The 15534-nt window shown below is 33.4% G+C and overlaps 1 protein-coding gene across 2 annotated transcripts in view; it reads right to left on the bottom strand.

Moving 5' to 3' along the window:
* The window catches only part of ITGA1 (integrin subunit alpha 1), a 169189-nt gene that overhangs the window by 26664 nt on the left and 126991 nt on the right, over nucleotides 1-15534 (bottom strand). For both annotated transcript variants that reach the window (XM_041747906.1, XM_041747907.1), the window contains exons 17-23: nucleotides 15161-15297; nucleotides 13609-13719; nucleotides 11638-11847; nucleotides 9568-9648; nucleotides 4514-4590; nucleotides 2333-2422; nucleotides 612-714 (exon numbers count right to left, since the gene is read on the bottom strand). In XM_041747906.1, the coding sequence (XP_041603840.1) occupies nucleotides 612-714; nucleotides 2333-2422; nucleotides 4514-4590; nucleotides 9568-9648; nucleotides 11638-11847; nucleotides 13609-13719; nucleotides 15161-15297 (809 nt within the window). The remainder of the gene's footprint in view (nucleotides 1-611; nucleotides 715-2332; nucleotides 2423-4513; nucleotides 4591-9567; nucleotides 9649-11637; nucleotides 11848-13608; nucleotides 13720-15160; nucleotides 15298-15534) is intronic.

The raw sequence follows: 15534 nt of genomic DNA, 5'->3' as shown, positions 1-15534 counted from the left end.
TAGGAAAAGTTCATTATGAGGAATTCAAAGAGAAAACTAGATGTTGTAATAGGAAACATCACTTAAGGATGAGGTAGGAGGAACATAAGTTATAGTATGATATATATGGAAGGTAGCAATGAGTAGAATGAGATACATATTTCTGAGTAAATATGAGTAAATACCTGAGTAAATATCTGAGTAAATATCTGAGATACATATTGCTGAGTAAAGGAAAATATTAGCAAGGCATTTGAAGTTATTAGTTTCTGAAAGAGTCATAATTATTTTTTAAAAGTGCTTTTCTCATTCATACTGAAAAAATAATGTAAATAAAGTCTATAGGCTTATAGGCAGTGCTTCTTTGGTTTTACAGGTTTATTTTTTCTAGGGATTCATTCTAAGCATGTCTTAGGAGGGAATTAGAGACTTAGGTTTTCAATATTGTTTCAAGTATAATTGTCAATAATTCTTTAAATAAAATTACTTCAAAATAATGAAATTATAAAAAAATTCTGGAACATAGGATTAACTATTGAATCAACATGTTCCTAAGTATCTCTTAATACTTTAATTTATAAACTTATAAATTACTACTCCTTGACAATACTAATTTACAGTTAGTTTCTTACCAAGTAGAAGATATTAATTTCATCTCCAATGTCCTCAGTAGAATTAATAACTTCAGGGACAGTCTCATTGGCCGCAATTGAAATATGGTATTCACTTGCAGAGCTTAGAATTAATTGGAACAAGAAAAACAAACCATAACAAAGTTTAACTTTTATTTGACTTTACTCCTTTTCTTTCTTTTTTCTTTTTTTAAAGTCAGTTTCTTTTTTTTAAATTTTTTTTTTCTTTTTTATTTATGATAGTCACAGAGAGAGAGAGAGGCAGAGACACAGGCAGAGGGAGAAGTAGGCTCCATGCACTGGGAGCCCGATGTGGGATTCGATCCCGGGTCTCCAGGATCACGCCCTGGGCCAAAGACAGGCGCTAAACCACTGCGCCACCCAGGGATCCCTTTTTCTTTCTTTATACCAGGTAATTCCACAAAAAGTACATGTAGAGATTTCAAATCAGAGGAAAATTCTTTTACCCTGAGATTTACAATTAAATCTTTGAAGAGGGTGAGAAAGATTATATAATTTAGCTCAATAAGTCACTGATGCTTATTTAGCCTTAAAATGCCAAAATACATAGATTTTATTTTATTTTTTTATTTTATTTTTTTTAATACATAGATTTTAAAATAAAAGTTTCGTTATAACCAAGTGAAAATTTCCCATTAATTCACCAATGTCATTTATATTTTGTGAATAATGAAGCTTAAACTCGGTATTTTTAGAAGTGCTGAATTTCAAATAGATTTTTAAAAAATTGCTAACCTTTTCATATTAAAGGCCTATATTTACTGCTAAACTTAAAAATTCAAGCTTTCACATACAACTTCTCCATGTTCATTGGATGAACTTGGTGAAATGAAGTATAATAAAAATATATAGATGTTTGCCAAAATTTGATTTTAATAAAATGAAAAGTTCTTGGAAAAAGCCATTGTACCAAGAGAAGTGGATAATGGCAAGATAGAGATAGAAAACAGTGAATAGAATTTGGAGGCTAAGTAATATACACAGAATCTGTATAGATATCTGTACAGATATACTCTATATCTGTATATACCCTATAATCCTCTCATTTTTTGTTGTTTGTTATCAGAAAAAACAAAGTCCCATAGGAAATAAATTAATAAAACAATAAGATTTTTAGAATAAACTTGCCTCTGATTCTTATGCTTTTGTATACATTGCACATTTTTTTTTTTTTTTTTTTTAGCAAAAGCTTGGAGTCTTGCTTAAGCAAGGAAATTTATAGTGGATAACATTGCCAATATGATTTGTGTTTGGATAGATCATAAGTTCTTAGGGGAAAGGACAGTTTATGAATAATGCAAGAAATAAACAACCCTCATCAATGAGAAATAATGGCTGAGAAATATGCTGGTGACCTCTAAGAACACTGCCATTTGTAAAGTATTCTTTCTAGGTCTGCAGCTTGCATTTATGAGTTTAGGCTGGACTGCTAATGCAATCCAGGATAATCAGCACCTCACTTTTAAGATTATTTAGCATGCTCGGTCTCAGACTTTAGAGTGCATGAAAATTACTCACAGGGCTTATTTAACTTGCAGGCCAATTTCTGGGCCTCAGAGTTCCTGATTCAGTAGATTGGAGTGGGGCCAAGAATTTGCCTAAGTTCCTAGGTGCTTCTGGCGCCCTTGGCCAGTGACAACACTTTGAGAACCACTGGGTTTGTAAAAAGGCGTCAACATAAAAATGCAGTTTCCTCCTACCTGTAAAACTGAAGTCCAACTTCATATTTTACTGGGATAGAAATGTTTACTTCATTATCAGAAAGGGCTTCAGGAGGTTCTTCACTGTCACTAGAAAATACACAGCATGTTCAGACAAATCATGAAACCATTGATTATTTAGAAACATTTCTGAGCATTTGAAAGAGAAGCTTATCTGAGCAATAAAATGAAAGCATAAAAGAGTAGAATTCTTATTTTTGTGTTTTTTTTTTGTTTTGTTGTTTTTGTTTTTAAATCAGGATGAGGAGGGAGGTCAGAGATAGATATTATTAAATTTCCCAAATTGATTCTGAATTGCAGTTAGGGTTGAAAATCACAGTAATTTAGTCCAAGGTTTCTCAAACTTCTATGAGGATTATGGATAAGTAACCTTGGGCCAATTGTTAAATACAGAGATTACTGGCTTTCTATCCTTGAAATACAGATTTAGTAGATTTGAGTTAGCACCCAGGAATTTGTGTTTTTAACACAAATCAGGTAGTGATTCTTATTTATTCCTCATGGATGAGGACCAAAAAGATGTGACTGGGGTTATGTGGCAGAAAGTCAATATTAAGTTTCTGGTCTTCTTGTTTCCATGCTATTGTTTCATGCTAATGTTATTTGTTAACATTTATTTATTCCCTTGATTGAAATTGTCATTTTAATGATATGTAAGTGCATACATGTTTATATATGCATTGGCATATCATACTTCCATATGTTTAAAAAAAAGCACATGTGAAGGATATAACACTTACCAACACTGGCTCTGGGGCCAGCATGCATGGGATTGATCTAGAACATTAACATACTTTGGGAAAGTTATTTAATTTTTCTGTGCCTTGGTTTCTTCATCTATAAAATGGGGGTTTATCATTAGGTGTTAAATAAATGATGATTATAACACATGTAAAGTGCTTTTAACATTATGCCTAGATGTAGGAAATAATGAGTGCTAGCTTTCGTTATTTTTATCACACACCCTCTCCACCAAGTGACCAAGCATTTAGCAATTTGGTCTCACAGAATGGGATATAAGGACCTTTTAATGATTCTGCTGTTCCCAAGTGTACTAAGTGGTTTGGTGTGAGCTAGAGGATAGTGAAAGCAGCACCCTGCTTTTATAGATATTTTTATGACTGAGATTTTGCTATGGATGCACCATCTAATTCTATTTTTCAACCTTTCTATGAATTTCTAACACCTTTAAGGTCCTTGTCAATTATAATCTCCTTGATAAAGTTTTCTTGGGGGCTCATTGCCATGTAGATATAATTTCAACCTCTATTAAGTGTCATACATAGTTTATATTCCTCTAATGAATTTTCCTTGTTGTACCTTATGTTATAATAATTTATACATTAGTCTTAAGCCCCCTACTGTAATGTTTACTCCAGGAAGTTCATGTCCTTATTAATTTTTATATTCCCTATAATGACTAATGTAATATCTCATCTGTAGTAGATGTCAAATAAATATTTATTGAGCTGGATTAAATTGAGCATATGGAATTCATTTACCCATTAATTTATTTTCTCATTTATCCATTCATCCTACATTTGTTCAGTGATTATTAGATGCAAGGCACCACGTTATTTACTGGGGGATAAGGCAACAAAGATATCTCAAGGATTTTATTGTCCAGTGGATTATTACACTTAGAAGAAAGTTAAGACACTATTTCAATTTCCTTATTAGTCTTTTGTTATTTTTAGTCTGGGTATTCTATATCTTTCAGAAGCTCTGACTGACTTGGATAAAACGTATTAAACTACAAAAGGGCATCATAAAACTTTAAGTTCATCTGATGATTCAGTTGACTTTGATGGGCAGCCAGTAAAAGTTAAATTAGCAATCCTGTAAAATTTTAAGTAAATGCAAATGCAATTTGGCAGATATAAGTGATGTGTGATTACAACATGCTTTACAGCTCATAGAACCAATGGTTTAATCTTGCTTGGGAGGTGCCTTAATTCTATTAAATAAAAATTTCCTTAGTTTTAGTTATTCATAAGGATGTTTTTGTGGTGTAAAGGGGTTCATTGCCTTTTACTTTTACTGATTCATAAAAGCTGTAAGAAATTCCAGTGAGTCTATAAAGCAAAATATTCTAAATACATGAAATTATATACTTAATCACTTACATACACATACACTCACGCATACATATCAACCGACCTTGTTGCACTTAAATGAATGACCACATTTTCCATGAGATAAGATGTATTAAACTGAAATAATATTTTGAAAGTAACCTATGAAATAAAAATATTTTTAGTTTAGTAACAGATAAAGAAGTAGAATGTTTACTTTGATCAAAATGCTTAATTATTTTAATGATATTGCCTAGACTGAAATTGCAAAGTTATTTAAGAAATATTGCCTTACAAAATAAAACCTAATCACATCTCAAAAACAGAATAAGATGTAATATATGTGTACTTTTAAATGTGACTATGTAATATTTTTTGCATATTAATATTGAGTTTCAAAACTTTATTCAAATTATATTAATAAGAATAATTTGTATTATATCAACTATTACCATGAAGGTACATCCTATGTATTATATTACCATAGTCTACATATCACAATAATAAACAATGTAATTATGAAATGATCATACTTAAAGCCTCTTTTATATGTAAACTTCAAGTATCAGTAACCATCTATACATGTTCATTATAAAATATGGGAAAACCTACTTAGTTCCATTAATTTGATAGTATAAGAAAGTTTTTGGCCTTTCAGGAATAAAAACAAAATAAAAAAATAAAAAGCTTATTTATAATAAAGAGTAATAATAATAATAATAATATTAATAATAATGCAGTAAGTTTTGTTTACAAATTGCAAAGTTAAAATAATACCTAAGAAAACCTGGAAAATGTTTTTGTTATACTAACACTCTGATACACGTAACTTATTTTTAAAAACTATGCCTGAGCAGATAAACTATATAATCCAGAAATCTTCATAAACACCAATAGGCAGGCCAGAAACTGGACTACTTATTTGAAGAAATAGGTCCTCAGCATAGTCCTAGCCCAAGACTCATGATAATCTTTGGAAAGTTGTATTTCCTATTCTGGGAACTAAACCTAGTTTGTGCTAACTAGGGTGTTTTAGAATTTGGCCAGCTACATAGATGGCTCAAAATGCACAATTAATAGAAACTACCTAACATTTTACCTTTGGAATTATGTGCCAGACAAGACAGAATTTGATATTTAAAGTTCTTTTAATGAATTTAGGCCCATTCACAGAAGGGATGACTAGAATTCAGGTGTCATGACATTTGCAAGGTTATACCATATTATATGTGGAATTTTCTTTTGTATTTTCTTTTCCCACATATATTTTTGAGTTACATTAAAAAAACACATTTTTTCTTAAGAATCTGCTGATCTGTAGCGTCTTTCTTGGTTTGAAATAGTAATCATAATTCTAATAGGATATTTACTGGGTGGATTTGAACTACAATAGTTTACAAAGGTCAAGTTGCCAGTCTCAGTAGGCGCCTTGTTTCCTGTCTGGCCTGGATATATAAGTCTTGGCTTTTCTGATGAGCTTTCAGACCTTGGGAAGATACTAGCAGAGAGTATCTAGCAGAGAGTGGGACTGAAGAAGGTGCCTATTCCATACTGACCTGATCCTGAAATGCTATGAATCTAGATCTTGAAGTCAAAATATATTCTAAGTGTAAAGCACATGCAAAAATCCCTAGTAAATTATCTTCCCATCTCTCTATTGATGGTGTGAGATGCTTTGATTTAAGCTTTTACCCTAAGCAGCAAGGAATTGCAAAAGAAAGAAAAAAAGTGTTAAAAATAATTAAGCAATCTTTAATCTTAATTAAATAATTAAGCAAACTTAATATCTCTACATGGCTGAAATGTAACACGGACTGTATCATTATTCTTTATGAAGTGAAGATAATTCCATGGTTAATTAAAGTAGTCAGAGGAAGGTGTAGACTTGAGTTGACATTCACTCTTTCCATGTCAAAATAGAGGAATTATGGGGTTTTTTTTCAAATATTATGTGTTTTATAGATAATTAAGGAAGAAATGCAATCTTACAATAAATTTCATTTGAGATAATCAAGAAATGGGCTTAATAATGAGGTTCCAAAAGTAGATTGGTATATCTAGTTAGTTTCATAGCTAAAATTGTTTATTCAATCGAGTGATAATTATTGTCATTCATAGTTTCTTCAGTCACTAGTAGTCATGCCACATGTATTAAGGGAAAAGGCCTTCCTGAATTCTCATTTGCAAAATGAGGAGCCAGAAGACTTCATTATAGATATGTGACTCTGCCATTTCCAGATATCCAACCCAGTGTTTATCAACTTTTTAGGATGTGGGATTAAGATGACAAAGATCTATTTTGAAATCTTATATCACAAAATATCATAATGTAAAGAAGTTGAAATAAATATTTGGGATAGTATTTCTATCTTTTTAAAAAGACTAAATCAAGTAAGTAAATAAAGTATCTTCTTATCTCACTTTGATTGACTAAATATTTCTCTCATTAACTCAATATGAATAGAGGAGCAAATATTCATACTGAAAAGCAACCTTCAATGAAAATATAGGCAAATATGTTGTTTATCATTAAATGAGATAGCTATTCTTTGTTTTTCATGGAGACAAATACTGTTTTTAAGAATACATGAAAGCACTCCCTCACTTCTGTTCAGCTACTACTGTAGGTTCTAGCGAGGGCATTTGGGCAAGAAAAAGAAATAAAAGGCATTGCCTTGGGAAGGATGCATCTATTTGCAGATGGCATGATCTTGTATATAGAATATCCTAAGGAATCCTCTAAAGAACTATTAGAATTAATAAATAATTTCAGCAAGATTTCAGGAAAAAGATCAATATTAAAACATCATTTGTATTTCTATACACTAGCAATAAACAATCTGAAGATAAATTTAAGAGTTTCATCTAAATAGCATTAAAAGGGGCTCCTGAGTGGCACAGTCAGTTAAGCATCAGACTCTTGATTTCAGCTCAGGTCATGATCTCAGGGTTATGGGATTGAGTCCCAAGTTTGGCTCTGCACTGAATGTGGAACCTGCCCAAGATTCTCTCTCTCTCTCTCTCCCTCTCCATCTGCCCCTTCCCCCATGAGTTTGTGCACATAAGTGTGCTCTCTCTCTTTCAAAAAATTAAATAAAAATAAAATAGCATTAAAAAATGAGTACATAGGAATACACTTAACAAAGAAAGTGTAAAAATTGTATTCTGAAAAACACAAAACATTTTTGAAAATAATTAAAGAAAATCTAAATAAATAAAAAGACACCCCATGGTCACAGATCAAAGACTTAATATCTTTAAGGTGGTAATACTCCCCAGATTGATCTGCAGATTCAACGTGATCCCTATCAAACTCCCAGTGTTTCTTTTTTTTGTTTGTTTTGTTTTTGTAGAAAATGACAAGCTGACCCTAAAATACAAATAAAGATATAGAGGACCCAAGGAGCAAACGATCTTGAAAAAGAGAACACAGTTGAAAGACTTATATTTTCAGATTGCAAAACTTTCAAAAAAGCTACAATAATCAAAAGTGTGTGCTGACATAAAGATAGACATATACATCAATGGATTACAATTAAGAGTCAAGAAAAAACCCATATGTTTATGCTCAACTGACTTTCAAAAAAAAGTACCAAGACAATTCAATAGGGGAATGAATAACCTTTTCGACAGATGGTGTAGGGCAGCTGGATATCCACACAGAAAGAACGAAGTTGGACCCTTTCTTCTTACACAATACACAAAAGTTCATCAAAATGGATTATAAACCCAAATGTAATAGCTAAAACTATCCAGCTCTTGGAAGGAAATATAGAAGTGAATCTTGTGACCTTGGGTTGGTAAAGCATGAATGAAAAAGAATAAATAGATTAAATGAACTTCATCAAAGTAAGCACTTTTGTGTTTCAAAGGACATCATCAAGAAAGTGAAAAGATGGAATGGGAATATTTGCAAATCATATATAATAAGTGACTTGAAAGCAGAATATATGAAGGGCTCTCACAATTCAATAATAAAAAAAGACATCCCAATTAAAAAATAGGTAAAGGATCTGAAAAGAAGATATACACATGGTCAGTAGGCACATGAAAAGATTATGCAAATCATTAGCCATTAAGGAAATGCAAATCAATATCACAATGAGATATTATTTCACACCCACAAGGATGGCTATAATAAAAAAGACAGTAACAATGTGAAGAAAGACTGGTAAGAATGAAAAATGGTGCAGTCACTTTGGAAGGAAGTTTTGCAGCTTCCCAAAATGTTATACGTAGTTATATAACCCAGGAATTCCACCACAAGAGAATGGAAAATATGCCCACACCAAAACCTGTACACAGATATTCATAGTATTATTCATAGTAGCCAAAAAGCGGAAACAACACAAATGCCCGTCACCTGATAGGTGAATAAATAAAATATGATACATCCACAAAATGGAATTTTATTTGGAGATAAAAGGGAACTACTGATACATGGATGACCTTTAAAAAAACATTATGCTAAATGAAAAAAGCTTGTTACAAAAAGACCACAGATTATATGACTCTATTTATATGAAATGTCCAGAATAAGTAGATTCTTAAAGAAAGAAAGTAGATTATTGGTTGCCTGAGGCTGGGGAGGGACTAGAGGGGAAAAAAGACAAGTAACTGGTAATGTGGGCTGAGTTTCTTTTGGGCATGTTAAAATGTTCTAAGATTGATTGTGGTGATGACTGTACAATCCACTATTTGGTGAATATACAAAAACCCACTGAATTGTACAGTTTAAATAAGTGAATCTTATGGTATGTGAATTATATCTCAATAAGGATATTATTTTAGGAGAAGTGAAAAAAGAGTTTCTATACAAAGTTCTAAACCAATCTGCTTGGAAGATTTGTTTTCTCTACAGGCCAGAAAAGCCTACTACAATCAGATAAATTATCAAGTATAGATTTTTAATTTTGTCTCAGCATTTTATTTTTTTTATTTATTTTATTTTATTTTTTTGTCTCAGCATTTTAGTTTGACTCCTGCAATAATCGGCTTTTGATTCCAGTATCTCAAAATTTTGAAATCAACCTTCTTCATCTACATCACCCTAAAATACCATTAGAAGGATTTATATATTTAACTTTGAGCATAGAATTTTTCATACCCAATTGCCACATGGATGTTTTATAATCTTACCTCTTCTCCTCTTCTCAGGAAAGGATATCCAACTTTACATGTGAGATTATGATTGGATTCACAACTGTCTTTTTGGATAGCCTTTGAAGAAAAAGTAAACAGAATTAGAGCAGACACACAGGTGAAATGCTTGAGCTTGGTTTTCCAGAGTTTTTCCAGCCATGTCTTGGACTCTGCCTTGCTAAGATTTGTCTCTCAACTTAGTTGGGGGAGTCATAGCATTCTGGGATTACCTGTCTGACCCTCTATGGAAAATACAAAAACATTCCTTAAGGGAGACTGAAGGACAGAGCACATCACATATCTTGTCTAGTGGAACACTGTACAATGGATGTTCTAACAGCAATGTGCCATTAATCATAAACTGATTAGGTGGCTGGATGAAATAATCCACACATACTAGACTGCCACATGGAAGCCCACAGTGAGTGGTTGCCATGAGAAGAGTTTAGCCCGGTGGTAAGAGCATGAGTTCTGATGAGGCCACCAGGAGTTAAATTCTGACTCCGTCACTCTTAGCTATCTTCTTGTCAAGACTCCTCACTTCTCTGAGCCTGATTTTCTGCCAAGTGAGGCTAGTCATACTTTATTTCATCAAATTGAAAATGCCACTGAATCTGAGACTCTCCATTATTTTGTGTACCAATAAGAGGGGGAAAATGCTGCCAGTTAAGTAAACATATCAGTTGTAAAATGCAGTTACAGAAAGGTTAAAATGTGACAGAAAGGGTTTAGCTTAGAATCTCTATAGTACAATAACACCTATTTCCTTAATGAGAATTGAGTAAGTGGAATGCTTAGAACAGAGCCTGGAACATCATATGACTCTGGAAAAGACGTCATTATTATTACTGTTTCAATTGTTAATAGAAATAGAGGAGATGCACTGTTGATTTTTATAGTTCTGCCTCTCTACCAAGGCCATGAACTTAGTTGAAGAGGACACTGGCAATACTTTTTTTTAAGATTTTATTTATTTATTCATGAGACACACACACACACACACACACACACACAGAGGCAGAGACATAGGCAGAGGGAGAAGCAGGCTCCATGTGGGGAGCTCGATGTGGGACTCGATCCTGGGACTCTAGGATCACGCCCTGAGCCAAAGGCAGATGCTCAACTGAGCCACCCAGGCATCCCGGCAATGATTTTTAATATAGTTCCCTTTCCAGAGAAAAATTCAGTGATAATATTTTTCCAGCATCACTTTGCACATTTAGATTTATAATGAACATTCTTTACTGGATCTAAAATACATGGTAGTAATGGAGGACATTTCTTTTAAGCCTCTGTTAGTCATGTCCTTAAGCAATATCCTAATAAATAGAGAGAAATGTCACTGAAAGTATGAATTTACAGAAACTAGAAAACTAGACAATAGAGTTTAATATTATATTAATAAGGGTATTGTTTTAAATATGAATCATACATATTATTAATTCAGGTACTTATAGATAGAATTGTAAATAAAGCAGATTAATTCAGAGACCAGAATTAAAAGCAACGTTCAAATTTGGAAGTACTAATTATTCCTGATACAGCATCTTATGCAACTATATGTTATTGCCAAAAAAAAAAAAAAAAGAATTATGTTATGACAATGAGACTTTGTAATTTAATACCTCTCTGGCCAATGTAAGGGTTTTACATAGAAAATGAGAAATGATATCTTAATGTTTCTTTATGTAAACATATTTTTTTGTTCCATACATGCAATACTCTCTCTGCACCTCTGTTCCACTGTCTTGACTTTATGTTTTAATTTTTCTTTGATTTTGTCTCAATTTCAGCTGTGTAATGCTTCTATGAAACATATGATTTTGATACATCGGTGATTCTTTCCTCATACTAAATCTAAGAAAAGTCACAAATCCCTAAAGACATTCATCAAAACAGAACCTTTTTAAAAAGTTTGGTACTTTCACCATTAGTGAATACTAATAATTTGTACAAAATGTTCTCTATTGTTCTAAACCCAATAAAAACAATTAGTTGAGTAGCAGGAAAAGGAGACTCAAGAAATGATTACTACTAGAATTAATAAATATAAAACTAAAAATTTACCTCAATTCCTGAAAAAATTAGATTTGGAGAATAGTGCACTATGGTTCTGGTGTTATAGGCGCTGTCCTTTTTGTTTTTGACCTTGAGACTAACATTGAACTTATCGTTATGGGACCTGACAATAAGCAGGCCTTTTTCTGTGGTGGATACTTTCAGGGCGAGGTCCGAGATACATTTTTCCTTGTTTCCACAATCTTTGGCAAAGGGAATCTGAAATGGGCATAGGAAAACATTTTTTCAAAATTTAGTTAAACGTGATTGAAAATTACTTATTAACCTGCTTTGTGAAATGACATATTGCCAAACTAAGTTAAGCAACTCATAAAGAGAACAGATTCCACTGCAGAAATCTTAAGGAATTTTAGATTTATTCCCGTAATTTATAGGGAAAATAATAAACTTCTGGATATAAATTCTTCCAGCCTTTTAAAGAATGCACAATTTTCACAGATGTTTTTCACTGGGTTTAGTGTGCCAGAGTAGAACAGTTTCAAAAAAATCAAGTCAAGTACTCTAAGATCAAAATCTATGAGAGAACACTTTAACGCTCAACTCCAATTATGAGATTTTCTTTTGAAAAGAATCAAATACTTAGGAATGTATTAGAGCTCAGAAGGTAGAAAGTGGTGAAGCCACATAACTAGGAGTTTTCTTTGATTTCTCTTCTCATGAAGTCCTACTCCCTTATCTAAACCTTCATTAAGAGCTGCCTATTCTACTTCTTTTCTAAGAATCTCTCAACTATCTTCTTGCCTCTCCATTTTCACCATCACTTCTAGTCTAGCCATCCTCATTTCCTCCCTGAACTAATGCAATAGCTTCGTAAGTGATCTCCTGCACCCACTCTTGTTCCAATCATTGTTCCTCTAATTATTCTCCACATTGCAGCCAGAGTAATCCTTAGAAAATATAAACCAGTATCACTGAACCAATTAAGGCCATCAATAGCATTCCATTGCACAAAGGCTGGAATGATCTGGTTCCTGCCTGTGCCTCCGCCTCATCCCACATCACCTTTCCACCTTCCTCTTCAGTGTCAGCCACATTAGAGAGTTTAATTTAGTCCCTTAATGCCTCAGAACCTTTGCACATATTCCCTGTGCATGAAACATTGCTCCCTCCACTCCTGAGAATACTTAAATGTAACAATTTCAGGGGAATGCCCCCTGACTCTCTACCTAGGCAGAAGTTCCCATAAAACAATTAAGTTCTCCTCCAGGGTACATGCTTTAATTCCTACCTAATATCTGTTTCCTAGGTTAGACCATAAACCATGAAGCCTGTATGTTTAAGACACCCAATAAATATACTTGAAAGGAAGAAAGACAGAGTGAAGGATATGTGTATGGGGAAAACTAATTGCCCATCTCTAACAATTCCTCCACTCCATCATTCTACTTGCTCACTCTTTCTCAGGGGTGGGACATTGAACTTTGTGAATTTGGAAGGAGGATCAGGCCCTTCCCACCTCTTCTGCTCTTAGGGCAGCAGTGTGCCCATGGGAAGATCTATATCTCTATTCTGCAAGTTTTATGATGTAGGCCCCCCTGAAAATGACCTGATGAGCACTGCTGATGACATATTTGGTTATCTGTGGTCTAAGTCTTGTTCAGTAGGATACACTCAATATGTCTAAGCTGTGCCCTGGAAACCCAGTGTTCATTAGTAATAAAAGGGAGTTCCAGTAGGCCAACCCATGTCTTTCTTTCAATTGGTCCTAAATTTAGGAGACATAAAAACAGTTGTTATTTATACGTTCCCTCCAACAATAGGAAATTGAAGAGTTCACTCCAATAATAGGAAATAGAAGAGTTGAGAAAACTCTAGAATTTCATTGTTTTTTAAAAAAAATTGATTTAAGGTTGTGTGTGTGTGTGTGTGTGTGTGTTTGTGTGTATGTGTTTCAGGGCTTTATTTTCTCCTAATATGTTCACATACAGGTTATCTGAATTAAAAAAAAATCTGACTTACATATTCATGTACTGAATTTGGTAGAGAATCATCAAGAACAGGCCCATTTTCTGGATCGGTAAGGTTAAAATCCAAAGTTATCCTTACAGAGTCCCGAAAGTCATGCTTGTCCTACAGGTTGAAACATAACATATTTTATCATTGGTATTATATTTCCTGGATGTTCTGACCTTGTTATGGCTTCCATCTGCCTCTGTGGTTCAGGCTTACTGGAACATTCTTGTGCACCTGATCTGACATATGATCATCAGGCTTTTGCTTCACTGGAGAGAGACTGCCTTCTGCCTTGATAAGGGACACTGCTGGAATGCAGAGGCTTCAGAGTATGATCAGTTGATTCACCTCCAGTTTCTCCGGGGCCCTGCTGGAGTAATAGGATGTGCCATACTTTGCCATGTCAGGATATTCTACTCCGGGCTGCTTGTATAACAATATCTTTTCTCTTGAGACGTTGAGCCAACCACTGCCATGTAATACTTCTATAAAAGTCTCCCAATTTCAAAAAAGCAAACTTTCTTTAAATTGAGTTAGATTTCATTAGTATAATATATGCCTTGAGTTGCAAGAATTTTATAATGCAAAATGATACGTGATATGAATGTAATCAATGTTGTTTCATACTATCACCAGTAACAGCCACCCCTTATGGCATGTCCAGAATTATGAACTTTACACACATTATTGAGAAGTATTTCAACAGTCCTCCAAGATGAGTCACTATTATAGTCATTATTTTACAGATGAAAAATTCAGCCTCTAAGAGACTAAACAACTTGGTTAAAATCACTTGGAATGTAGGGAAGTTTTGAGACAAATTCCATCCTGGCTGACTCCAGAACAAATGTTAATGTATCTATTAAAATCCAAAAAAAATTTGGAAATTTTGAAACTAGTTAATTCCTTTTAATACCAAGTGCCTACACATAGCTAGAGTCTACATTTTGGATGAATATACACTATAGTTATTTCTAGCAGGTTGGAGGCAGTGGCACATCTGGCACATATGGTTTCATGCCCTTTCAAATTTTATACAAGTTATATAAGCACAAAGCTTATGGATGATAGAAAATACTTGATTTCTTCCCCTTCAATTTAAAGAGTGAAATACATATAGTACAGTGGACAAGAAGGGACCCCAGAAATCACATGGGCCAACAGTTTTCCCTCAGGGCATGTGACCACTTATCCACATTTGACAGATAAGGCCCACAAAAGTTAAATGATGTTTTCAATTTAAAAGAATAAGTGAATGACTATAAAAACTGAATGAATGAATGAAGACAGAAGGTAAACTAGTATACTGTGTTTTCTACTATTCCATAATATACGGATGACTGATAACACACAGGGAAGATGAAAGATAGTTTTATGAAATGCATTTGGAAATTAGAAGATCAGGCCTGTGATTTTCTGATAAAAGTGACCAAATAAGATGAAGTTTGCTTTGTGATGTGCATTTTGAAATAAAATCATAAGATTGACTTGAAATAAGACATCTATGCTTTATTCTTGATTTGGAATAAAGCAGTTATAACATATATGATTTACTTGCCAACATGTAGAAGGAAAGCTTAGTGCATTCTGATTCTTCAACTGTGATGTTTCTTTGAATCTTTCTTTCTTGAGTTCCAGAGAAAAAGCTTCGTGATATCTGTCTTAGTGAATCTAGTGTGACACGGTACTGCATATCTGGAAATAAAATGACAGAAATATTTACTTGCACTAATTTTCATATGGTCTAGTTCATCAAATTAGCATTATAGAAAAAGCTCTTGAGCAATCAGTCAATAAAAGTTTCTATTACTCAGCTATCCACACTACTGTAGTACAATGGTAGTCCTAGTCATAAAGATAACCTTTATGATAACCTGTAGGATAGCCATAAAGACAGTCTCAGAATCACTTTCTGAGTTCACTATGCCTTTA

This window comes from Vulpes lagopus, chromosome 3 (assembly GCF_018345385.1).
Source record: "Vulpes lagopus strain Blue_001 chromosome 3, ASM1834538v1, whole genome shotgun sequence".
Taxonomy (NCBI): Eukaryota; Metazoa; Chordata; class Mammalia; order Carnivora; family Canidae; genus Vulpes; species Vulpes lagopus.
The sequence above is the reverse complement of the archived record's forward strand: the minus strand, read 5'-3'. Positions and strand labels throughout refer to the sequence as shown.